This window comes from Monodon monoceros, unplaced genomic scaffold (assembly GCF_005190385.1).
Source record: "Monodon monoceros isolate NGI ecotype Baffin Bay Population unplaced genomic scaffold, NGI_Narwhal_1 Super_Scaffold_13, whole genome shotgun sequence".
Classification (NCBI taxonomy): domain Eukaryota; kingdom Metazoa; phylum Chordata; class Mammalia; order Artiodactyla; family Monodontidae; genus Monodon; species Monodon monoceros.
Genome location: NW_021703769.1, coordinates 52,264,530 through 52,290,659, shown reverse-complemented (window position 1 = coordinate 52,290,659; position 26,130 = coordinate 52,264,530). Strand labels below are relative to the sequence as shown.

The 26,130-nt window shown below is 47.8% G+C and overlaps 1 protein-coding gene and 1 long non-coding RNA gene across 11 annotated transcripts in view; one reads left to right on the top strand and one right to left on the bottom strand.

The window, feature by feature from the left end:
• Positions 1 to 6: 6 nt before the first annotated feature.
• The window catches only part of ANKS3 (ankyrin repeat and sterile alpha motif domain containing 3), a 29,980-nt gene continuing 3,856 nt past the window's right edge, over positions 7 to 26,130 (top strand). For 8 of the 10 annotated variants that reach the window (XR_003793276.1, XR_003793277.1, XM_029221572.1 and 5 more), the window contains exons 1-10: positions 7 to 103; positions 5,075 to 5,285; positions 7,463 to 7,661; positions 7,857 to 7,978; positions 9,186 to 9,267; positions 18,226 to 18,361; positions 21,964 to 22,122; positions 23,866 to 24,003; positions 24,516 to 24,625; positions 24,907 to 25,074. Coding sequence is in view for 7 of the 10 variants with exons in the window: in XM_029221572.1 (XP_029077405.1) it covers positions 5,116 to 5,285; positions 7,463 to 7,661; positions 7,857 to 7,978; positions 9,186 to 9,267; positions 18,226 to 18,361; positions 21,964 to 22,122; positions 23,866 to 24,003; positions 24,516 to 24,625; positions 24,907 to 25,074 (1,284 nt within the window). In the remaining 3 variants the exon portion in view is untranslated. Of the gene's footprint in view, positions 104 to 295; positions 423 to 5,074; positions 5,286 to 7,462; positions 7,662 to 7,703; positions 7,761 to 7,856; positions 7,979 to 9,185; positions 9,268 to 18,225; positions 18,362 to 21,963; positions 22,123 to 23,865; positions 24,004 to 24,515; positions 24,626 to 24,906; positions 25,075 to 26,130 lie in introns of those variants that run through there. The other 2 variants (XM_029221568.1, XR_003793278.1) reach the window with 2 other exon arrangements.
• LOC114894660 lies at positions 20,163 to 23,731 on the bottom strand. Its single transcript, XR_003793279.1, has 2 exons — positions 23,216 to 23,731; positions 20,163 to 23,076 (listed from the first exon to the last, which is right to left on the bottom strand). It is a non-coding gene; the product is annotated as an uncharacterized LOC114894660 (long non-coding RNA).

Below are 26,130 nucleotides of genomic sequence, written 5' to 3'. Positions count from 1 at the left end.
AAGTGGGCAGGGGTAGACGGCTGCGGCGGCGGCGGCGGCGGCGGCGGCGGCAGCGGCGGCAGCGGCAGCCCCAGGGCTGCCCGCGGCCCGAGGTCCAGCGCAGGTAGGCTCCGCGGCGGCCCTGCCCCGCCTGGTGTCCTCACCTGCTGCGCACTCTCGGGGCGTCACAGCAGTGCCGCTGGCTCGCCGCTTGAGTTTATGACTCCGAGCGTCCGCTTTGCCGCTGGGGAGCGGGGACGATAAAGCCACGTGCGGTGTAGGGTTACTGGGAGGAGGTGTCAGTGCTTGGGTAGTTCCCTAGGTTACCCTCCCCAGGGCCTGAGAATGAGGTTGGGATACCTGGGGCCAGCGGAAGGCCTACGCCCCGGTGCGGGACGCGGTGCCCTCCGGCTTTCACAGACCTCCTCCCTGTGGACGCCACGGTCAGCAGCAACGTCATTTTTTTGTTAATTTTTTGTTTTGCTTTAAAAGTAACGAATACTTAGCATTTGACAGAATGGACAGAACACAAAGGTAAAAGGAAAATCAAAGGGTTGCGTTCCTAGTGCTACTTCCTGGAAATAAATCCTGGAAGCGATATGCAGAAGATTTTCTACAAGTATACGTGATGTATGTGTGAATACAATTTTGTTCGTAAGGAGTACCCCATCGTCGTAGAGCATCTGGCATGCGGCAGGGTGATAAAGGAAGTAATAGTATTGGGTTGGCCAAAACGTTCTTTCGGGTTTTAAGTAAAAGTAAAAGACACATTTTTCATTTTCACCAAGAACTTTATTGAACAACGTATTCAGTGTTTCGTTCTACTACTTTCTGCCATTTTTCAGGTAGCTTCATAATTCCATCTTCCCAAAACTTCTTATCTTTTGAGCAAAGAACTGTTCCAGATGCCTTTTAGTCTTACAGGGAATTGAAATTTTTTCCCAGTATGAGAATTTTGTAAAGACTGAAATAAATAGAGATCTGAAGATGCGATGTCTGGTGAATATGGTGGATGAATCAGAACTTCCTAGCCAAGCTGTAACAGTTTTTGCCTGGTCATCAAAGAAACACATGGTCAGGTCATGTGGTATCCTGACAGAAGATTATGCGTTTTCTGTTGACTGATTCTAGACGCTTTTCATAGAGTGCTGCTTTTAGTTGGTCTAATTGGGAGCAGAGCTTGTAGGAATTAGTCGTTTGGTTTTCCAGAAGGAGCTCAAATAGAGGACTCCCTTCCAATCCCACCATATACACAACATCACCTTCTTTGGATGAATATCGGCCTTTGGTGTGGTTGGTGGTGGTTCATTTCTCTTGCCCCACGATCTCTTCTGTTCCACATTATTGTACAGTGTCCAGTTTTCATCGCCTGTCACAATTTGTTTTATTTTATTTTTTTTATTTTGTAAAAATGTTTATTTACTTTTGGCTGCATCAGGTCTTAGTTGCGGCGTGTGGGATCTTTCATTGTGGCACGTGGGCTCTGTAGTTGCATCATGTGGGCTCTTCAGTTGTGGTGCACGGGCTTCGTTGCCCTGTGCGGCATGTAGGATCTTAGTTTCCCGATCAGGGATGGAACCTGCATCTCCTGCATTGGAAGGCAGATTCTCAACCACTGGACCACCAGGGAAGTCCCCACAACTTGTTTTAAAAATGGAACGTTTTAGTTAAGTAGAGAATCACGTGTGGAAATACAGTCAAGAAGGTTTTATTCGATTAACTTACGTGGAACATCAAAGCAATTAACATAACCAAGCTGGTGCAAATGATTTTCAGTGCTTGATTTGGATATTTTGAGTATGTTGGCTATCTCCCACGTGGTATAACGTTGATCATTCTCAATTAATGTCTCGATTTGATCACCATCAACTTCAACTGGTCTACCTGACCTTGGAGCATCATCCAGTGAGAAATCTCCAGCATGGAACTTCTCAAACCATTTTTGACATGTTGATCAGTCACAGCACCTTTTCCATACACTGCAAGCGTTTCGGTTGTGTTTTTACCTTTCTTGAAATAATAAAGCATGCTGAAAATGTTGCTTTTTTGTCTTCCATCTTCATTGTTAAAATGGCTACACAAAAATTCACCTATTTTGATAAGTTTTGTGTTGTTTTTTTTTGCGGTACGCGGGCCTCTCACCGCTGTGGCCTCTTCCGTTGCGGAGCACAGGCTCTGGACGCGCAGGCTCAGCGGCCATGGCTCACGGGCCCAGCCGCTCTGCGGCATGTGGGATCCTCCCGCACCAGGGCACGAACCCGTGTCCCCTGCATCGGCAGGCAGACTCTCAACCACTGCGCCACCAGGGAAGCCTGATAAGTTTTTTTTTAAATGCACGCTGATATGGCAGCTGTCACAATACAGTCTAACAAAATTGTTTCAAATGAAGTTAAAGACAACTAAGTGCTACTAGAGCCATCTTATGGAAAAAAACCAAACGAACATTTTGGCCAACCCAATAGCTTTATGGTCTCTTGGCATCCGAGTTCTCCCTCCATGGGCTTCTGGAGTGGGGGTCTGATTCTGATTGCCGCTCAGCGTTCTGGAAGGTGTCAGACAGGTGAGCCTCCAATAAAAGGAGAGAGAACATGGGTCCCACCCTGGAGGAGGCATTTGGAGTAGAAGAAACACACCCAAAGAAGGCTTGAGGGGTGTACTGAAAGGAGTGCTGAACTGACAGTCAGCTTATTTGAATTCTTATCCAGGCTCTGTGGCCTGGACTGTTCAGCTTGGGGGTTCCCACCTGAAAATTGAGAGAGCTGATTGTTCTCAGGCCCTGCCAGTGTGGACAGGTGGTTCCAGGAAGCAGGGCTTTGCCCTGAACTTCGTTACACTTACTCTGGCCAGGGGCCGACAGATTCTTTGTCCCCCAAATTGGTGGCTTGTTTGTTGTTTGGCCGTCTTGGCTGTATCTCATGCTTGGAAGCATTTGTTAGTAGAGGTTGATGTGCTAATGGCATCTGTGAACTGCTGTGGTACCTTTAGGCCATCTGAACATGAAGTGGTTTTCTTTGTTTTCTCCTTCTCTTGCTTTTCTACACTTTGGTCTTTGTTCTTTCCCCCCAGAGTAGAACAGGAGACAATTGTCACTCCAGAACTAAGGGTTCTACTAGGAAGCTGATGACTTGGGCTTGATGGGTTAGGATTCCTAGAATGAAGGGCTCTTCATCCTGCTGTTGTCCCATCTTGGGGAAAGTGTCACCCAACAAATTAACCAGTCTATCCCATTCCCCCTAGTCTCTCCCACATTCAAGGGATGCATAGGTAGATTCCTAGTCAGTCAGCACTGGTCGCATCCTGGTTTCTGTGTTGGAGCTTTCTTTCTGTTTGTTTCAAAATTTGTTTTTAAAATTTATATACAGTAAATTTACTCATTTTGGTGTTCAGGTTTATGAGTTTTGATAAATGTATAGAGTCATATGTCCATCAATCAAGATACAGAACAGGGGCTTCCCTGGTGGCGCAGTGGTTGAGAGTCCGCCTGCCGATGCAGGGGACACGGGTTCGTGCCCCGGTCCAGGAAGATCCCACGTGCCGCGGAGCGGCTGGGCCCGTGGGCCGTGGCCACTGGGCCTGCGCGTCCAGAGCCTGTGCTCCGCAATGGGAGAGGCCACGACAGTGAGAGGCCCGCGTACTGCAAAAAAAAAACAAACCCAAAAAACAGAACAGGTCCATCGTCCCCAAATTCCCTCTTGCAGTCCCTTTGTGGGACCCCCACCCCTAACCCTTATTACCACTGATCTATCCTCCTTTAGTTTTATCCTTTTTTTATTAAAAAATTTTTTTTAAACTCATGCACTTTTATTGTTTATTTATTTACTTATTTTGACCACGCCTCATGGCATGTGGGATCTTACTTCCCCTACCAGGGATCGAACCCGCGCCCCCTGCATTGGAAGCATGGAGTCCTAATCACTGGACTGCCAGGGAAGTCCCCCCTTTAGTTTTATCTTTTCTAGAAAGTCCTGTAAATGGAATCATACAGTAGGCAGCGTTTTGAGTCTGGCTTACACTTGGCATAATGCGTTTGACATTCGTTCATGTGTTGTGTGTATCACCTGTTTATTTCTTCTGCTTATGGCTGAGTAGTGTTCCACTGTGTGGACGTGCCACTGTTTGTCCATTCTGCCATGTGTTTTTAACCACAGTCCTTGGAAATATCATGTCCCCATTAAACAGTAAGGAACTAGGGGTTGGAGATGCTAAGTAGCAGAGCTAAATTTTGATCTAATTCCAAGTCCAGGGCTCTTTATTTTTTTTAATTTTATGTATTTATTTTTGGCTGCGTTGGGTCTTCCCTGCTGCATGCGGGCCCCTCCTAGCTGCGGTGAGTGGGGCCCACTCCCTGCTGCAGTGTACGGGTCTCCCACCGTGGCGGAGCCCCCCCCTCCTGCTGCGGAGCACAGGCTCCAGGCACATGGGCCTCAGCAGCTGTGGCACACAGGCCCAGCAGTTGTGGCCCACGGGCTCCAGGGCACAGGTTCACGGGCTCAGTTGCTCCACGGCATGCGGGATTCTCCCAGACCAGGGATCGAGCCTGTGTCCCCCACATTGGCAGGTGGACTCTCAACCACTGCGCCACCAGGGAAGCCCCAGGGTTCTTTTTCACCACATCTGAGAGTTGATTTGGTCCACTGACCTAATTACCATTTCTCTGCTTCCCATCCAAGAGGTTGTCAGGCTCCTTGAGTTCCCTTTCTAGAATGTGGGGCCTGGGGGTCATAAAGGAAAATATATGCCACAGTTTATGACACAATATGTGCTCCTCTTTTTCTGTCTAGTGACAGGCTCACCAGTACTAGCATGATGGAGCTGCCCGAACCATACAATTTTTTTTTCTTTTTGGCTGCACTGCAGGGCTTGTGGGATCTTAGATCTCTGACCAGGGATCGAACCCAGGCCCCCTGCATTGGGAGCGTGGAAACTTAACCACTGGACCACCAGGGAATTCCCGCATACGATATTTATTGAAAGGAAGTTGTCTGGTCAGTCCCAGGAGTTGGGTACATTGGGCAGCAGTCTGTCAGGGCAGTGACTTAGCCGCCTGCTGTGGGCAGGAGTGTTACCATGCCATTTCACTCTGTGTCGCTACCAGGAAGGAAGGACCTAACGACCCCAGTGCCTCCCTCCACAGCGATGTCAGAGCTCAGCGATGAAGCCAGCGAGCCGGAGCTGCTGAACCGCAGCTTGTCCATGTGGCATGGGCTGGGTGCGCAGGTCAGCCGGGAGGAGCTGGCCGTCCCCTTGGATCTTCACACAGCTGCTTCCATTGGCCAGTATGAAGTGGTGAAGGAATGTGTGCAGCGGTAAGAGATCTTGGAAAATGTTCCTTCCTCTTGGATTTTTGAGCTCCATGGTTCAGCTCTCAGGTGGAGCCATCAGGGAGTTAGCGGGGGCCTTGCCCACAGCTGTAGACATTTAATCCTTGGGTGGATCAACTGCTGCTTCTCTTGGGCTGTTGTCAGGGATGATTTATGCTGGATGCCAATAAGGAAGGCAGTTTTGATTCCGAGGAAGAAAAAGGCAGCTTAAACTTTTTTCATAGGCTTAGAAATTGTTCATTTCAGGCTTACTTTAACCAGAGTAATTTTGTGGTTTTCACTAATTGCAGAAATGCTCAAACAAAACAAAAATAAAGATTGAAAGCAATGCCCTATGGCCTTCTTTCCCCAGAAGCTTCATTTTAATCCCTCCTGCCGCCCTCTCCCCTTTAGCTTCTGCCATAGAGGAGGAGGTGGGGTTATCCCTACCTGGAGGATTGCACCTTACTCACTGCCCACATGCCGTTTTCACTGATCTTATGTGCATATTAGGTCCCCCTAAACAGCACTGCTTATTAGCGCCTTCTTGTTTGAAGTACGGTTTGATACTCAATGTAATTTTTGGAAAGGGATCCATCTTCTCATCTCTTCCCACTTTGTCCACCACACTTTGTGCTCACTGTTATCATCTCATTGATAACTTAGAGAAACAACCTATGTCCATACCTACCTGGGCCTTTTCCAGTTCCAGCTTGGGGAGTTACAGCAGAGCCTTGTGGAAGCCCCGTTTCTGGCTCCCAGGTCGTAGCCATCACTTATGAGCATCTGGCCAGTTGGTACTTCTGTACCGGGCAGGTGTGCAGGCAGCACATCCCCCGACAGGGACACCACGACCCCACCTATAGTTCTGCTCCTTTAACATTCACAGGCTTTAAGCCTTCGGGTGTGCTGTTAAAGTGAACAGTCCAGAACAGCTCTAGGAAGTGTTTGTGTTCTGATTGGGGTTGTGACACCTGCTGAGACGGAGGCTGGTGCACAGTAAACACACTGGGGACCCGAGGGGGATTTGGAGGGGTCAGAAGGGAGGATTCGGCTGAAGGGGGTTGCCAGAGCCCCAGGGCCGCTCTGCTAAGGGGTGGGGGTAGGGGCGCCTCCCTGTCCATGTGGGACGGCGTGTGGTGAGAATGGGCTGGTCTCCAGGTGGCTCTCCTGGCCAGTGGCTACCCCTGCATTCCTGGGATCAGGACCTGGGAAATGGCTGCCTGGGTCCAAAGCCAGGGTCAGTAAAACGTGCTGGTGAATGGAAACTAATTGTCTGGTGTAGCTTAGTGTGTGTATCTAGGAGAGGCACGAACTGCATGGGTCGACTGTCACTTGGTACCCCCACTGGAGGCAAGGATTGTGGAGGAGGAAAGACTGGGGCGTGAAACAGGCAGGATGCTCCTGGAAGTGGGTCTTACTTCCATCCCCCGACCCCAAACTCTGGGTTGGGAAGCCTGCATTGTTTTTCCTGTGGGAAACACTTTTCCAGAATTGTAATGGAAATCAGTGAGAAAGACAGGATTCTTTGGTCACAGATTTTTCCAGGAATGTTTCTGTAGGGTGGGACGACAAAGGAGAAATCGTCCACTGTCTGAGTCCCCTCCTCTTTCCTCTCCCCTCAGTTCTGGACTAGCAGACTGGTCTGTTGGTGGGAGGTAGTCAAGGCTCCAGGTCAGCGTTTCTCGGCCTCGGCACTACTGACAACCTGGGCCAGCTCATTCTTTGTTGTGAGGGGCGTCCTGTGCACTGTAAGATGTTGAGCAGCATCCCTGGCCTCCACCCACCGGATGCCAGTAGCTTTTCCCTCTCCAGTTGTGACAACCAAAAATGTCTCCAGACTTTGGCAACTGTCCCCTGGGGGCAAAATCTCCCGTGGTTGAGAACCATCTATGTAGCTGGTGGTAGCAAAAAAGAGAATTGCTGGCCTTAGGGTAGGAGGAGGGTGCAGATGAGAATGAAAAATCAGAGGAGGGAGGCAAACTTGAGGGAGTTTGCAAAGGCAGTTGTCCGGCAAGTGTAGTCACTCCCCCCCCTCCCCGCCAGTGATGTCCAGGGTGGCATATGACTCTGCTTCCTGTCAGCACTTCCTGCTCTTTCTCTTGGCCTGGCCTGGCCACCGGCTTTGGTAAACCCCACCTATGAGATGGCTGGCGTGTCTAGCATGTCTTGCGTTTGTTTAGGAGAGAGTTAGATTTGAATAAGAAGAATGGTGGTGGCTGGACCCCGCTGATGTATGCCTCCTACATTGGACACGATACCATCGTGCACCTGCTGCTCGAGGCGGGGGTGAGTGTGAATGTGCCGACCCCGGAAGGGCAGACTCCGCTGATGCTGGCTTCCAGCTGTGGCAACGAGAGCATCGCCTATTTCCTCCTCCAGGTGAGCTACGAGGGCCTCAGGCCAGAAACCTGAGGGGCCCCCGGCCGCTCTGCAGAGACGTGAACCACTGCAGGCCCCTGTGTGCGTGCGTGTGCTCGGGTAATCACTTCGATTCTTTCAGCGTGATGGCTTGGAGGGCGCCCACCCTGCGCAGAGGAGACGCGGCCTTAACGAGCATTCTGTGTTTTCTTGAAGCAAGGTGCTGAGCTAGAAATGAAGGACATTCAAGGCTGGACTGCCCTCTTCCATTGCACCAGTGCTGGGCACCAGCAGATGGTCAAGTTCCTTTTGGACAGTGGAGCGAACGCCAATGTGAGGTGATTACAAGGTCTTAAGTGGCCGCAGGAGGGAGGTGGTCACGTCTGACTCTGAGTAGGGCAACTGGCGAGGCAGCTAGAGGCTGGGGTGCAGGGAGCCCCTGCCTTGGTTTGACAGGCTCAAGACAAAGGGACGGAGGGGACAGTCCTGCCTAGGCGTGGAGGCATGGGGATCGTCCTAGCTTTCTCATGCATCTGTCAGGTGGCATTGTGTGCAACATTTTAAGTTCTCTGTGCCTTATTTCCTTTATCTGAAAACAGGATGGCAATGCCCCATGTCATAGAACTGTTAGAAGAATTACATGTTCTGTCATATAACAGGTGCCTAACATAGTGTGTGGCACTGAATTGACATGCATTAAATGCTAAATCCCTTTAGCTTTCTTGCCTTCTGTATGTATCAGGTGAGGTGATACTTTGAAAACAGTCATGAGTTTTAAATATAAGCTGGAAGTAGGGTTGTTGTCTAAAGCATGTCACCATGATAATCCTCTTTCAACCCAGCATTCACCTGACACTGCACACCCTGGCTGGTGTCAGCCGTTGTAACACACTGTAGGTTTACAGGCCATTAAGAGAGAAAAAAAATGCTCCTAATTAAAATGCATCTCATTTACTGACATTCTGACTTCAGCGATGCTAAAACGTGAAAAGTGTGTGTCTTCGAACGGATGAAAACCAGTGGTTAGCTTGCTTCCTGTCTTCTAGCCCAGGTGAAACCAGTGAGGACTTGGTGGGGGGGCACTCTGAAGAGGGCACTGAGTTAGCCATAAGCAAGCATTAGGTGTAGTGAGGGCAGGAGATGGTTAGTCCTGGAGCTCCTGGAAGGGTTCCTAGAGGATGTTGATCTCAAAATGTAGGATATCTGGATAGGTGGAGAGGAGGTGCTAGCTGTCTGTGAGCAGTGAAGGGCGAAAGCTACTTTTTGCTGTGATTAAGTAGAGATTCAGGCTGTAGCAGGGGGGGAAACAGCTAAGAAGGAGTGAAGATGGGAAACAGATCGTCTTAGGAACAAAAGACTAGACCTGGGGTAGAAACCACGGGACTGATGTGTTGATACTCACTTTCTCATCTCTCCCCGTTCAGGGAGCCCTCTAGGCTTAGGGATGGATGACTTTGTGTCACTGAGGTTTTGTCTGCAGCAGGCAAGCTTCTGCCCCCCAGAGCTTCCCCTGCTCATCATCTGACTGCAGTCTCGATCTTGCAGGGAGCCCGTATATGGATTCACTCCTTTGATGGAAGCGGCTGCCGCTGGCCATGAAATAATCGTGCAGTATTTTCTGAATCATGTAAGTGACCCTGTTTATTAGCTTATAATTTAGTCACAGCAAGTGAGGCATCATATCACTGAGGAATAAACTGTAACAGAACTTTCTCCTACACGGAAATAACTGCTCTTCATCTGTTTATTCAACACATTTTCATTGAGTATCTGTTGATGCCAAGTGCTGAGTGGTGCTTAGGCATTAGGGGTACAGTGGTAAGCAACTATAGACACCTATTCCTGTAATAATTTTAAAAATAGTATTATTTGAAAAGTATGGAAAAAATTTTAAAACAGTAAATAGCACTCATCATCCCATCACTTAAAAAATTTATATAGAATAAGGAGGCAAAGATCTTCCTACCTTTTCCACCCGCCCCCTGTTCCCCCACAAGATGCCCAGTTGGTTGTTAAAGAGACCCAGGATTTTCCTCTGCTGAGAAAGTATGTCTGTAGACACCTGCGAACACATGGCTTTTTGTTTTGAACAAAGTGGGATTCTACTGTGTATTTGATCTGCAGCTTCTAAAAAATAATATGCCATAGACATCTTACCTTTGTATGGTATTCCATGCAGTATCCATGCCATAGTTAGTTCAGTCAGTTCCTTATTAGTAGAAATTTAGGTTTCTAACATTTTGCAATTATAAGCAGTGCTCCAGGGAATATCTTGGCACACACAGCTTTAGCACGCATGCAGTTATTTCTGTGTGCTGTATTTCTACAAGAGGGATTGCTGGTGCTCACATTTTGAACTTAATAGGTCCTAATAAAAAGGCAATTAGGGCTTCCCTGATGGTGCAGTGGTTAATAAGAATCTGCCTGCCAACGCAGGGGACACTGGTTTGAGCCCTGGTCTGGGAAGGTCCCACATGCCATGGAGCAACTAAGCCTGTGCACCACAACTACTGAGCCTGCGCTCTAGAGCCCGCGAGCCACAACTACTGAGTGCACGTGCCACAACTACTGAAACCCACGTGCCTAGAGCCCGTGCTCCGCAACAAGAGAAGCCACCGCGGTGAGAAGCATGTGCACTGCAACGAAGAGTAGCCCCCACTCTTTGCAACTAGAGAAAGCCGAGACGTGGCAATGAAGACCCAAAGCAGCCAAAAATAAATAAATTAATTAATTTAAGAAAAAAACAGGGCAGTTAAATTAAAAGACAATAAAAAGATGGGCCAAGGATCTGAAAAGATACATCTCTAAAGAAGATACACAAATGGCCAATAAGCACATGGAAAAATGCTTGACACCATTAGTCATCAGGGAAAATGGCAAATCAAAACAACCAGGAAAATAATAATATAATAAAAAAAGACAATAACAAGAGGTCGTAATGACGTGGAGAAATTGGAACCCTCATACACTGCTGTAAATGAAAAATGATGCAGCCTCTTTGGAAAACATTCTGGTAGTTCCTCAAACAGTTAAGCATAGAGTTACCATATGACCCAGCACTTGGATATATACCACTCCTAGGTATATACCCAAGAGAACTGAAAACAGGTCCAGGCAAAATCCTGTACATAAATGTCCATAACAGTATTGTTTGTAATAGTCAAATGGTGAAAAGAACCCAAATGTCCATAAGCGGATAAATAAAATTGTTACATGCATACAATGGAATATTAATTGGCCATAAGAAGGAGTGAAGTACTTCCCCGTGCTACAACCTGAATAGACTTTGAAAATATGCTAGGTGAGAGAAGCCAGATACAAAGGCTGAATATTGTATTATTCCTTTTGTATGAAATGTTCAGAATAAGCGTATCTGTGGAGACCAGTAGATTAGTGGTTGCCTAGGGCTGGGGGGAGGTACAGGATTTCTTTTCAGGGTGATGAAAATGTTCTGAAATTGTGGTGGTGGTTGTCCACTATTGAAGTGTAAACTGTAAGTGGATGAATTGCATGGTAGAAGAATTATATCTTAATAAAGTTGTTTAAAAAGTTCAACGGGGGAAATATTTAGTAAGTTCTAACAAATTCCCACTAAACAGATGTCTCTCTTGTCCTTCCCACCAGTAATACATGACGATGCCCATTTTCTCACATCCTCACCAGCCCTAGATGTTACCATCGTAAAGTTTTGCCAGTTTGGTAGGAGAAAAGTGGCATCTTGTTTTGGTTTGTACTTATTAGTGAGAGTGAACATTTTAAAACATATTTATTGACCATTTGTATTTCTTTTATGAATTGTCATATTTATTTATTTATTTATGGCTGTGTTGGGTCTTAGTTGTGGCACGTGGGCTTCTCTCTAGTTGTGGCGCATGGGCTCCAGAGTGCACGGGCTCAGTAGCTGTGGTGTGAGGGCTCTCTAGTTGTGGCACACAGGCTCAGTAGTTGTGGCTCACAGGCTAGTAGTTGCAGCATGCGGGCTTAGTTGCCCCGTGGCATGTGGGATCTTAGTTCCCTGACCAGGGAGTGAACCTGCGTCCCCTGCATTGGCAGGTGGATTCTTAACCACTGTGCCATCAGGGAAATCCTGTGTTTTTTTTTTTTTTAAACTTGTCTATCCTGGATTGTTCTATATCAGTAGATATAAAGCTCTTTTCTCTCTTGTATGGCAGCATAGCACTCCCTTGTAGGGATGAATCAGTTTCTCTAACAGTGGTCTGCAGATAGAATCAAGTTGTATTTGCCATCATGCACAGTGCTGTGCGGGATATCTGCACACATACTTCTGCACACACTTGTGCGACCACATCTCTACAGTTTGGTACTAAAGGTAGAAGTTTTGGATGTAGCCTAAGTACAGCCATAACGTGGATGTTGCCAAATAGCTATCCAAAGAGCAAGTTGTACCAACTTGAACGGTGTCTATAAAGCAATAAGCATTATGACTCTTAAATTATGAAGTTGGGGTTTCCCTGGTGGCGCAGTGGTTGAGAATCTGCCTGCCAATGCAGCGGACAAGGGTTCAATCCCTGGTCCGGGAAGATCCCACGTGCCACGGAGCAACTAAGCCCGTGCGCCACAACTACTGAGCCTGTGCTCTAGAGCCCATGAGCTACAACTACTGAGCCCACGTGCTGCAACTACTGAAGCCCACGTGCCTAGAACCCCTGCTCCACAACGAGAGAAGCCACTGCAATGAGAAGCCCGCGCACTGCAATGAAGAGTAGCCCCTGATCGCCGCAACTAGAGAAAGCCCGCGCGCAGCAACGAAGACCAACACAACCAAAAATAAATAAATAAAAATAATAAATTTATAAAAAAAATTATGAAGTAGTTTAAACATTCAAAGTAGTACAGAGATAATATTAATACAACCAATCCACATGAATCCAGAGGTAACCACTATCCAGATGTTGGTCTGTACCTTTCCTGTCCCTGACTTTATACTCTCATCACATGCTGTGTGTCCTTAAGCAGCATGTAGACTTATTTTATATATTTTAAAGATTTATATAATACATTTTTTTTATATGTTATATGTTTATATAATGACTATGTCATTTAACACAGTGTGGTACATGTAGACGGGGTTCACTCATTTTATCAGCTCTGTATTTATTGAATGTATGAATACGGTATATTTTCCATTCCCTTGTCAGTGGACCCCTAAGTCATGTCCACCTTGCTATTCCTATCAGTGCTGCAGTTAGCATTTTCTACCTGTCCTCTTGCGCACATGTGAAGGGATTTCTTTAGGAGATCAGGATGTGTTCTTCAAAGCAGAATTTTGGGTGTGTAGACTGGGTGCATCTTCACTAGAGAGTGTACCTTGCTTTCCCCCGTAGGTGTCCCAGTTTGCACACCTCTGACAGCGTTTCATAGCTTGTGTCTCCTGTCCCCTCAAAACCCTTGGTACCTGCTATCAGCTGAGTGGTCTCTTGTTGATTTTTTCCTTTCCCTGATCTCTCGTGTGGTTGAGCATCTTTTCATATATCTATTTGCCATCTGCACTTCCTTTTCTGAACATGATTATTCTTTGAAGGTAGTTCCACGCACACGAACTAGGCCTCCTTAAGACGTAGCAAAGGGACAGGCATTGATGCGGGGCAGGGAGCCCTGGCTGTGAAAAGCATAACTTCTGCCTCTGAGCTTAGAGCCTGATCTTAAATAAGGTAGAACTGGAGACCATAAGGGACAGTTACTGTTATAATTTTTTAAAAGGAAAACATGTTAGAGAATCAGACTTTTGATCATTTATGTACTGTGCAGATTACACCCTCACTTGGTGCCTTTACTCTCGGCTGGGTCTGAGGTTGTATGTGGGCGACTCGTATGTAGGGAAAACATTGTATTGGATTTATTTTGGAAAATTTTCTAAATTTTAAACTTTGAAACAATTTCAGACTTAAAGAAATGTTATAAAATAGTACATAGAATTTGCGTACCTTCACTGAATTCCCCAAATGTTAGCATTTCACTTCATTTTCTTTTATCAGTCTATATACCTATTATCTTTTTTGGAACCATTTGAAAGTAAGTTGCTGACATAATGCCCTTTTCCTCCTAAATACTTTTTTTTTTTTTAAACAAACCATTTTCTTTTTTTTCTTTTTCTTTATTTTTTGGCTGCATTGGGTCTTTGTTGCTGCACACGGATTTTCTCTAGTTGTGGCAAGTGGGGCTTCTCATTGTGGTGGCGTCTCTTGTTGCGGAGCATGGGCTCTAGGCGCCCAGGCTTCAGTAGTTGTGGCACGTGGGCTCAGTAGTTGTGGCTCGCATGCTCTAGAGCACAGGCTCAGTAGTTGTGGCACACGGGCTTAGCTGCTCCATGGCATGTGGGATCTTCCTGGGACCAGGGATCTAACCCATGTCCCCTGCATGGGCAGGTGGATTCTTAACCACTTTGCCACCAGGGAAGTCCCCCTCCTAAATATTTTAGTATGTTTTTCCTAAAACAAGAATTTTCTCTTTCATTATCACATACAGTTATCAAACTCAGGAGATCAACAGTGAGCCTCCCCCAGTGCACTAATCAGGAGTGGAAGGGGCTCGTCAGTTCTGGTGGTTGCTTTTTGGCTGATGGGCCAGGTCATTCCTTTGCTAGGGTGGCCGTCTGGCTGGCCCTGTGTGGATGCTCCTCATTCCCTGCAAATTTCCTCCTGCTCAGTCATGGGTGAGCCCACCTAGTCCCCTGACCTTAGCCAGGCTCCACACTAGGAGGCCGGGCACCCCGTGCTCTTTGCCAGGGGAGGAAGGGGCTGCAGCCACTTCCCTTGTACCCTATGTCCCTCCTTCCGGTAGGACCATGTAGGGTGGGCTGGGCCTCTCCTAGGAGGGAGCTGAGGGTGCCATGGCCTCCACATGGGGAGTGCCCCCCCGCCATCACACTGGTTCACGGCCTCTCACCTTTGTGATCCCACCTTCCTGTCAGTTAAAATGAACTTCCATCATGTTCTTCTCTAGTTACATATTATGTACATTATAAAATAGAAAAACAAAAAAAATTAAAGGATAAATAAATTGATGGAAATTCTAATATTTTCTTCCCTCTCCTTTGGAGCCTTCTTGTTGTCAGTTCTGTTTTCTTCCTCACTAAGGAATAGTGTTACTACTCTTTTTTCCCTTTAGTATAATCTGAAGTTGAAGTCTTCCAGGCTTAAAAACAGATATTAGTGGGGCTTCCCTGGTGGCACAGTGGTAGAGAGTCCGCCTGCTGATGCAGGGGACGCGGGTTCGTGCCCTGGTCCGGGAAGATCCCACATGCTGCGGAGCGGCTGGGCCTGTGGGCCATGGCCGCTGAGCCTGCGTGTCCGGAGCCTGTGCTCCGCAACGGGAGAGGCCACAACAGTGAGAGGCCCGCGTACTGCAAAAAAAAAAAAAAAAAAGATATTAGTTAAAATCCTTCAGGGACTTCCCTGGCAGTCTAGTGGTTAAGACTCCATGCTTCCAATGCAGGGGCTGCGGGTTCGATCCCTGGTCAAGGAACTAAGAAGATCCTACAAGCCCCGTGGCGTAGCCAAAAAAAAGAAAAAATCCTTCAGTAAAGATGGTATTGTTTTTCTGGTTGAAACCTTTGGGTCCTTCTATCAAACTGAAACTAGAAATTATCTTTTTTTCAGCTTTATTGAGATATAATTGATATACATCACTGTTTAAGGTGTACAGCATAATTATTTGATCTCTGTATATCATGAAATGCTTACCACAATAAGTTTAGTTTATATCCATGATCTCATATAGATACAAATATCTATATACATATGTCTCCTTGTGATGATAACTCTTTGGATTTACTCTCTTAACAACTTTCCTATATAACACATAGCAGTGTTAACCGTGGTCATAATGTTGTACGTTACATCCCTAGTTTCTACTTACAACTGGAAGTTTGTGCCTTTTTAAAATTTTTCATTGAGATGTAGTTGGTGTACAATATTATATGTTACAGGTATACAACATAGTGATTCACAATTTTTTAAGGTTATACTGCATTTAGGGACTTCCCTGGCAGTCCAGTAGTTAGGACTCCGTCCTTCCACTGCTGGGGACCCTGCTTCAATCCCTGGTCAGAGAACTAAGATCCCACAAGCTGCGAGATGTAGCCAAAAAAAACTAAAAAGTTATATCCATTTATAGTTATAAAATATTGGTTATATTCCCTGTTTGTACAATATATCCTTGTAGCTTATTTATTTTTACATAATAGTTTGTACCTCTTAATCCCCTACCCCTATTTTGCCCCTCCCCCCAGGATGTTGTGCCTTTTGGCCACCTTCATCCAATTTTCCCTCCTGCCACTCCCCTGAAATGATCTTTTAAGGCTGAAGGTTTCATTGCTGATTTCTAACCAGAGCTCTGGAAAGTTGGGGATTATAGAAAGTAAAGCTCAATTAGGCTCTTGTACAAATGTGGTTTTTTTCCTACCAGAGGGGGAAGTGTGATAATCACCTTCTGTACTGGGCTCAATCAAGACTGTCAGTTGATCATAGTTTTCTAAAATAGGGTAAAAAAAGTACATATGTAAATATTTACTATACAAGCGATATATACTTGCTATAAAAGAATTAGAAAGTATATTTAAGCAAACCGAAAGCAAAAATCACTCATAATACCATCACCCAGAGATAGCACACATTAACATATTGTTGAGTGTCTTAGTTTTTTTTTCTGCACTGTGCAGCTTATGGGATCTTAGTTCCTCAACCAGGGATCGAACCCAGGTCCACGGCACTGAAAGCCCGAGTCTTAACCACTGGACTGCGAGGGAATTCTCAAGTATCCTAGTTTTTTATGGATAAATATTTTAAGTCAAAGTGGAATTCCATTATACAGAATGTTTTGTAATATGCTTTTTTTTCTTAATGATGTCTTGTGCACACCTGCCCAGGTTTGTACGTACACTTGGCCCTGTCACGTAAGTGGGTGGGTGGTGTTCCATTTTATGTGTTCCTCACTTATTTCACTAATCCCCTAGTGAACTAGTTCTTTTCAGTTCTCACTATGCTAAATGCTTCAGGGAAGATCCTAAATGTTAGTGTATATCCTTCATTATTTCCTGAGGTTAAATTCCCAGAAGTGGAATTTCTGGGTCATAGGGCGTGCACACTTTTCAGGTTTCAACTATCTCTTGCTGATTTGCCCTCCAGAGCACGGGCTCATAGTCCCACCATCAACTACAAGGCTGCATGGTTGAAGCTTTCAAAATGGAAAGCTTATTAGGCTTTTCCAGTTTTCAAAAGTAAACGTGCTGGGCTTCTCTGGTGGCGCAGTGGTTGAGAGTCCGCCTGTCGATGCAGGGGACACGGGTTCGTGCCCCGGTCTGGGAAGATCCCACATGCCACGGAGCGGCTAGGCCCATGAGCCATGGCCGCTGAGCCTGCGCGTCCGGAGCCTGTGCTCCACAATGGGAGAGGCCCCAACAGTGAGAGGCCTGCCTACCGCAAGGAAAAAAAAAAAAGTAAACGTGCTCATAGTAGTAAATTTAGAAAATATAGAAGATTAGGAAGATGTGAAAAATCCCCATTATCTTACTGCTTAAAAATAGTACTAACAGTTTGGGCATATTTCCTTCCAGTATTACTTTCTGTATACTTTTTTGTTTTGTCGCAGTTGTAATGTATATATACAGTTTTGTATCGTGGTCCTTTTTATATCTTGGTTATAATTTTGTTATTTGTAAATACCAGCACTTATGGCAGTAACATAGCTGACTCTCCACCCCCCTGAGCCTTTAAGTTGTCTCCGGGTTTTTGTTATTGCAGATATGTGGTGTGGAAGTGGAACTGTTGTGTTGAAGACGATAAGTACTTTTTAGGGCTTTGGGTAAAAGTTACCAAATTCTGTTTCAGAAGGGTGGTGCTCCCAATCTGATTATGGTTTTTAAAGGCTGGCCCTCTAGTGAATCTGTTGTCTCCAGTTTTCTCTGTGTGAAGAGAGGTGCAGTGAGTGGGACACATGGTCCCCATTCAGTGTGTGTCTGCAGCGTCAGAGCCAGCCACGTGCCCCCGACTCCTGTCACTAAGAAGCGCCTTCCCGGGGCTGCCCTGGTGGCGCAGTGGTTAAGAATCTGCCTACCAATGCAGGGGAGATGGGTTCGAGCCCTGGTCTGGGAAGATCCCACATGCTGCGGAGCAACTAAGCCCGTGCACCACAACTACTGAGCCGGCGCTCTAGAGCCCATGTGCCACAACTACTGAAGCCTGTGCACCTAGAGCCCATGCTCCACAGCAAGAGAAGCCACCTTAATGACAGGCCTGCGCACCGCAACAAAGAGTAGCCCCCACTCGCTGCAACTAAAAAGAAAGCCTGTGCAGCAACGATGACCCAACGCAGCCATAGATAGCTAGATAGATAGATAGATAGATAGATAGATAGATAGATAGATAGATAGATGATAGATAGATAGATGATAGATAGATAGATAGATAGATAGATAGATAGATAGATAGATTGCCTTCCCCACTTTCTCGCAGGAAGGCTTGTCAGGAAGATGCCGGCGCCCTCCCTCTCCTCCAGGGTCTGCAGCCCCGAAGCGAGGCTGCTTTGTGGGCGAGGTTCCTAACTCTTCTTTCACAAACTTTCACAGGGAGTCAAAGTGGACACGAGAGACCACAGTGGAGCCACAGCCCGGATGCTGGCCAAGCAGTATGGACACATGAAGATTGTGGGGCTGATAGACGCTCACTCACCTTCTCTGCCTAAGAGCCTCTACCGGAGCCCAGGTACCTGCGTCTGCGGCCAGGCCTCTGCTGGCGTCCCCTCCTCCCCTTTGGCTCCTGGAGCCTGGCCAGGACCTGGGCTGAGGGGAGAGGGTGTAGAATGTAGGGCGGGACTGCCAGGCTGAGGATGGGCAGGACAGGGAGGAGGAGGGCAGCTCACAGAGGGGATCGCTCTGGTTTTTGTTTCTTGACTTTGCTTGTGCTGTTTGTTGCCATGCAGATGTTTTAATTTTATTTTATTTATTTATTTTTTTTGCGGTACGCGGGCCTCTCACTGTTGTGGCCTCTCCCGTTGCGGAGCACAGGCTCCAGATGCGCAGGCTCAGCGACCATGGCTCACAGGCCCAGCCGCTCCGCGGCATGTGGGATCTTCCCGGACTGGGGCACGAACCCGTGTCCCCTGCATCGGCAGGCAGACTCTCAACCACTGCACCAGCAGGGAAGCCTCAGATGTTTAAATTTTATGTAGTCAGATTCATCCGTTTATTGCCTCTGGGTTCTAAGTCACAGAAAATCTTGCCCTATGCCCTGGTTGTACAACACATTGCCCATGTTTTCCTCTAGTATGTGTATGGTTTCATTTCTCCATGTAGATCTCTGATCCATTCACAATGTATTTTCACGGATGGTTTTTTCCAAACAGCTGCCCCGTTGTCCTAGCATCATGTGTTTAGAAGTCTGTTTTTGACCTAGTGATCTTTACCGTATATTCTGAATTTCTGTTTGCATTCAGGTCTGTTTCCGGACTGCCTGTTCTGTTCCACTGGACTCTGCACACACAGACCCACACTGTGTAAATGACAGAGGCTTTCTCTGACATGTTTTGCCACCTGGTGGGGCCGGCCCTCCTCGTGGCTTTCCTTCTCCAGTGTTTCCTGGCACTTGCTTTTCTGTGTGAACTTGAGCATCAACTTGTCTAGCTCCTTAAAAACAGCGTGCTGATATTTTTGTGACTGTGGCAAATGTACAAATGAACTGCTGTGTTGTTGAGTCGCCCTAAGACCAAGGGACGTCCTTTTATTCAAGTGTACTTCCGTGTCTTGCAAGAGGGTTTTAAATTTTTCCTCAAATACATTTTGCATATACCTGAAGTTTATTCCTGAGGGTCTGATTTTTGTCATTGCTGTTGTAAACGCATTATCCCTCTTAATGCTGCCATCATAGCCTTGGACGGCTTGTTGTCTGTGCAGAGGAAGGCGACTGCTGTCTGTCCACAGTTCTACCGCCTCCTGCCTTATTGAATTCTTTCATTGTCTGAATTCATTTTATTTATCTGTTCTCTAGGGTTTTCCAGGTACACTGCCATAAAACCTGCAAATAGAGACAGATTTACTACTTTTTTCCTGATTTTTGTACCTCAGATTTCTTTGCTTTCATCGCACTCACTAATCCCTCTAGTTCCCCGTTGAATGAGGTGAGGTAGTGGGCATTCACTTTGGCCCTGATCTTAGCAGAAATGCCACGTTAAGTATGATGCTGGCTTGGGACTTCCCTGGCAGTCCAGTGGTTAAGACTCCACACTTCTACTGCAGGGGGCGCGGGTTCGATCGCTGTTTGGGGAACTAAGAATCCGCGTGCTATGTGGTGCGGCCAAAAACTAAAAAATGTAAATGAAAATAAAGAATAAAAAATAAATGTTTTGTTTTAAAAAAGATGCTGGCTTGCAGAGTAAAGTCTGCATATATGTTATCATGTTAAGAAAGTATTTGTCATTTCCTGTATTCTTGAAAGTTTTTATAGGATAAGTGCTGAATTTTGTCAAAGGTGTTTTCAGCATCTATGGAGATGATTGTGAATTTTCTCCTTAGATCTATTAACACAGTATATTATGTTAATGAATTTCTTAATGATGAACCAACTTTACATTCTTGGCATAAATCCCACTTGGTGTACTCTTTTCTTAATGTGGTTCTAGATTCTGTTTGCTAATGTTTAATTTTGTATGGATATTCATAAGTGATGTTGGTCTGTGATTTTCTTTTGTCTATCTTTATCAGTTATAGGTCTCAATATTATACTTCATAAAAAGAACTGGAAAGTTTCCCTTCTTTTCTGTGCTCTAGAACAATTTATGTAGCATTGGTCCCATGTGGTCGTTTTTTTTTTTTTTTTTTTGGTGGGGGTGTGTCGGGCCTTAGTTGCGTCACGTGGGATCTGTCATTGCAACACACGGGCTTCTCTCTAGTTGGGGTGCATGGGCTCCAGGGCGTATAGGCTCTGTAGTTTGCAGCACGCAAGTGCGGGTTCAGTAGTTGAGGCGCATGGGCTTAGCTGCCCAGCAGCACATGGGATCTTAGTTCCCTGACCAGGGATCGAACCCACATCCCCTGCATTGGAAGGCGGATTCTTTACCACTGGACCACCAGGGAAGCCCCCCATATGGTCTTTGAAGGATTCCCTGTGAAACCATCTGGGCCTGGTCTTTACCCACGTCTCTCTTCTGTGTGGTGTGTTTCCTAGACCCACTAGTCTCTGTGCAGATTCTTGGGGTGAGTTCTGAGTCTCTGCTGGAGCGGGTGCTCGCCTCCTCCTGGGCATCAGGGATGCTGGCGTCTGTGGGGCTCCCTGCCATCTGGGCCATGTTGGGGTGTGGGGTTCGTGTGGTTCTGTCTGTTCTGCCAACTGTACAGGATCAAGGGGCCACGTCAGGAGGTTCAGATTTGTGGAGCCACCTTTTCCTTGGTTCCCCTGCCTGAACATTTATTTTTTATGACTCCTTCAGCTTCTGCTTGGATAGACCCCAGTCTCCTCCTGGCGGCATGGATCCTGGAGTGTGAGGGAGGGGTCCACTTGGCGTCACTGGCCTGGGCTTGGAAACTGGGCCAGTGACTCTCTTGCTTTTGGGCAGTGGCTGGGCTGAGCCTTCAGTTCATGTCTGAGTGAACCTCTCCCTTCTTGGCCTCAGGACTGCTTTGTAACAGACACCATCACACAGGGGATACAGTGGTAATGAGGGGCTTCTCTGCATGTCTCCACCCCGGTTCACCAACGTCAAAGTGAGATCTTACCCAATGGGTGCCTTCTACAAATAAATCCCTGAATTTTGTCTTCTGGGTGTAATGAAATATGGAAAACAATGAAAAGCTATAAAATGCTGACAGCTGTGGGCACACTGAGCTCTTCAGCTCAGAAGGGTTGTAAAACAGCACACAGAGCTGTCATGTGGCACTTGTTTCCTAAGAGATTGTTCAGGTTGAGAATATAAAATGGCTTAAGAAGTTGTGACTGCCGCTGCCATATGTTTATGAAGAGATGGATCTTACTTGTCACCTCAGCTTAGAACAGAATGTATTTCTAACTGTTAACATACTTACATGTTGTAAAAAATTCTGGAAACTCAGAGAGAGGGATGAGTTGGATCTGCTCACCATACTTAGCAGCTTTACTCCTCCCCCCCAGCCCCCTGCCCCATGTCCCTGTGGCCCATCTGAGCAGTGGACCCGCCCATTGTGGCATTTCTTACAGGTGACATCCTGGGAACACTTTTCTTAATTTAGGAAAAGGAAAAAAGCAATTACGATCATTTTTATTTCAGTTCATTGTGAGGATTAGTAAATTAGTCCATCACTGAACATACTGTCTAAATTTTGGTGTTTGACCCACAGAAAAATACGAAGATCTGAGCTCTTCAGATGAATCCTGCCCTGTCCCTCAGAGACAGAGGCCCTGTCGGAAGAAGGGCCTCAGCATCCACGAGGGGCCGCGAGCCTTGGCCAGGCTCACAGCTATTGGACTCGGAGGCAGGATACAGCAGCCTTGCTATGGTTAGTGCCCCATGATCCCGGTGGCTTCGACACCGTAGTCTAGGATTCTGTCTGAGAGAACGAGCAACTCTCAGGCTTCTGACGTGGGGGCCGCCTGGGCTGCCGGGTGGGAGCAGCTGGTCAAGGACTCAGAATCCATCACAGGGATGGAGAAACATTAGTCAGTGGCTCGCTCTTGGGTTTTGGTTCATCCTTTGAGTTTCCTTTCTGTTGGTTAAAACTACAAATAGAACATTCTCTCCTGTAGGAGAGAGATAGCTGAGCTTGGATCCATTCCTCACGTGGGTGGGTCAGCCCAGCAGGGAGAACGTGACCGTTGAGTCCCCTTCCTGTCTCTGCTGCATCCCCTGGGGAGGACTCTGCCCTCGCACTCTTTTCTTAGGGTGTGGATTTGAGAACTGCCCACCAGACACCTGGTAGGCCAGAACCCTAGACCCTGAGTTTCCAGATGGCCTGAGTTTTTGTCAGACCGTCAGCTCCTGAGTGTTGAGTGCAGTGCTTTTGGGGAGCACAGGCGCTGAGTACTTGGGGCGAGTTGGGCTTGACGCTGTCTCTCGTGCTGGCCTGAGTGACCAGACTCCAGTGTGGGTCTCACCCATCAGTGGCCAGGCCGCTGGTCTAGCGAGCAGCCCTCAGAACCCCCTCCTAGCCAGGACACCATGTGAGGACTTGATTCCCTTCTCAGACCCTTGGAAGGGGTCCTGGCACTGGTTGGTAACCAGGCCTGCCTCCTCCCAGCATCCAGGAGGCTGACTGGCGAGCTGGTGCTGAAGGTGAGGACACGGGCATCCGGTCTGGCAGCTGGGAGCTCGGGGCTCTGGGATGAGGGGCAGAGTCTGTTCCTTTGGAGGAGCCCAGGCCACCTGTCCTGCCAGAGCTGTGGCCGGGGCATAGGAAGGAGTGTTCGCCAGCCTCTCAGCTCCGGCCTTTCAGGAGATGGTTTTTCTTCTTACACTGTGTGAAAGTTTAATTTTCTGTAAGTGCATATATGCTCTTTGCCAAAAGTTAAAAAAATATTTTTGAATGATAAATAGCATGTGCTGATGTAAAAAATCTCTAACTTCAGAAAGGTATAAAGAAGAAAATAAGTTACCTGTGGTCCCACCAGCCAGGCTCTTTCATGCAAATACACGTACTTTCTGTGGGGCAGAGGCAGGGGCAAAGGCGGAATTAAACACTGGTTTGTGTTCCGCCGCCTCTTCTTGTTTTCTCGCAGACAGACATTCAGAGGTTATATAATTCACTGTCGCTGCCGTTAATGTTTAGCCAGGGCCTCTTACCTTCCTGTTCAGCTGGATCTTCTTGACTGGGGTTGACTGGCCCCTGTGCTGGAAAGTCGCAGGGGCCATGCAGGCCGGTGTGTGTATGAGAGTAGATGTTTCCAGCTGCGGGAACACCTTGTAGTATAGTTTTCCTTTGGCTCAGTAATTTGTAAATACAGCTTACTGTCTCCTACTTTGTCCTCTTGGCAAAGCAACAGCGTGGCGTGATAGAGAGGCCGCCACTGCCAGGCCTGGCTCCACGTGCACCCGCTGCTGGGCACAAGCTGGTCACTAACCCCTTGGAGCCTGTTTCCTCATCTGCGGACGGCACGGCTCTGTCCAGGTTACCGTGGCGAGTAGAGAATGCTGTCCTGGGGCTCCCCTCGCCGAGATCCCTCTGAGGTGGTGGTTGTGTGTGGAAGGAAGAACTCGTCCTTCCTTATGCATGCGTGTGGATTTACGTGCCCCATTCTGTCCACAGAACAGGTGCCTCCACGGGGCTACGTCACCTTCAACAGCAGCGATGAGAACCCCCTGGAAGAGGGGGGCCTCTGCTACAGGGACGTCACCTCCCCCATCAATGAGCGGGATGTGGAGAGTAGCAGCAGCAGCAGCCGGGGTACGCACACCCCCCCCGCCACCAGTCCAGCTGGGCCGTGGCCCTGTGATGGGTCCATCCGGCAGAGGAGAGGGTGAAGGTTAGAGAAGGTTCTGGCTGTTGTGAGGAGAGTTATAATCTGGCGTGGGGACAGGTGAGGAGACTTCTCACCCAGGGTCTCTGAGCAGGATCTGGGAGTCAGTCCAGACAGACAGGCTTAGCCTCTTGACTGGTAAGTCCTTAGGAAATGTCTTCGTATGTTATGTGCATCGTCCATTCCACAGCTGTTTACCGAGTGTCCTGTGTGCCAAGCACTGGCTAGATGCTTGCATTTATCGGTGAACAGAGCAGACAAACCCTGCCGAGCCTAGAGAGGAAGGGCCTGGCCCGGCAGTCGGCGTGAAGCAGAAGCAAACAGTGAACGATTGGAGGGGCCGGGGAGCGCTGTGGCTGAAGCCGCTCGGGGACAGGGCTCTGGGGAGTCGCTATGGGCGAGGCCTGTGGTCAGGCGTCCTCGTCTTCGCCATTGTCAGAAGAGCACGTCTTCTGTGCCCACCTCGGGGCCGCGCGGAGCAGCAGCAGCAGTGAGGGACTGGCCCGGGCCCCGGAACTCAGCAGCGAGGCCTCCCTGGAGAGCAACGAGGTGACCCTCCCCCCCTCCTCCCGCCCCCCCCCCCCCGGCGTCGTGGGGGCTGCCTAGCAGTTCACTTGAGGTGAGCGTGTCCATGCAGTGCCACGGGGGCCGCCACCGGGGAGGCCTCTGGCAGGCGGGGGAGTTACGGGAAGTTTCAGACCTTCCCCACCGTGAGGGGAGCATGCAGAGGAAGCCGCATACACTGGCGGTGGGGCAGGGAGCAGAGCTTGGATGCAGCATGTCAGCTGCCAGCCCCCGCAGTTGCTTTAAACACACACCTCTCACCACAGGATTCGGATCATGCGCGGAAAAGCTCGGTTCGCAAACAAACTAAAAGCTACGTGAAGACCAAGAATCGTTACAGCAGCAGCGACAGCCAGTGGCCTCCTGGCACCGGGACTTCCTGTGCCCCAAGATTGATCCCCCAGACTGACAGGTCCCCCTACTCAGGACCCCAGGTAAGACCGTGGGGCTTCTTGTGATTTGTGAGGCATTTATTTGTACTTCCCATGGGGCCGGCACTGTTGAGAGAAAAGAGTGGGGTGGTTTTCTCCACACGACCTAGAAAGCTACTCGGGCTGAGAGGATTCCTAATGGTGAGAGGAGCCAGTTGCTGGGCTTCTGTTCATTCCTTTCCATGGAGGGATCCGTCTCTCCCCCTGGTTTCCATGCTCAGCTCAGCCTCCCTGAGCCTGGGGAGGAGAAACACAGGACCAGCATCACAGAGCTGCTTTCAGGTGACAGTGACAAGCTGCATGGGAAGCAGAGGCAAAGTGGCACTTAGTCGGGACTTAATGAGAACTTAATTGCTGCCTTTCTCATCGTGGCTGCTCTGACTGGGCAGTTTGTCCAGGATTACAGGTACAACAGCAGCGCCACTGCCTAGTGTGTTCTCCCACCCTCTGCGGGCATAAGTGGTACAGAGGTGGAAGAGAGGTCAGCATTTGCCATTTATTAAAGGCACAGCTCTGCTCTTCACTAAAAGCCTGTGATTTTGCTGGTTTCTCCTCGCAGCCCCTCTGGCGAGCTTTCTCCAGTGCCTGTGTTCCCAGGCTCGGTGAGCAGCTGACCTCTCCATACCTTAAACACATGCCGATTGGAGCCTTTAAATCAGCTTCTTTAAATATGTTCCAAGATTTGGTGTATGTGCTTGGCAGAGGAGCCAGTGGGGCGAAGCTACCTGCTTCTGGGTCGGGGTTTCCTACGTAGCAGAGCAGCTCTGTCACTGCCATCTCCTGAAAGTCAGCCCTTGACACAGGGTTTGTAAAACAGAAACAAAAAAAGGAATAAAATATGTTCCAAGAGCTAAAGGAAACCATGTCTAAATACAGAATATCAATAAAGTGATAGAAATAAAAATGAACCAAATAGAAATTCTGGAACTGAAAGTACAATAACTGAGATGAAAATTTTACTAGAGGGGCTTAACAGCAGGTTTGAGCACACAGAAGAGAGAACCAGAAGACTTAACATAGATCACTTGAGGTTATCCAATCCGATAAAGAAGAATGAGG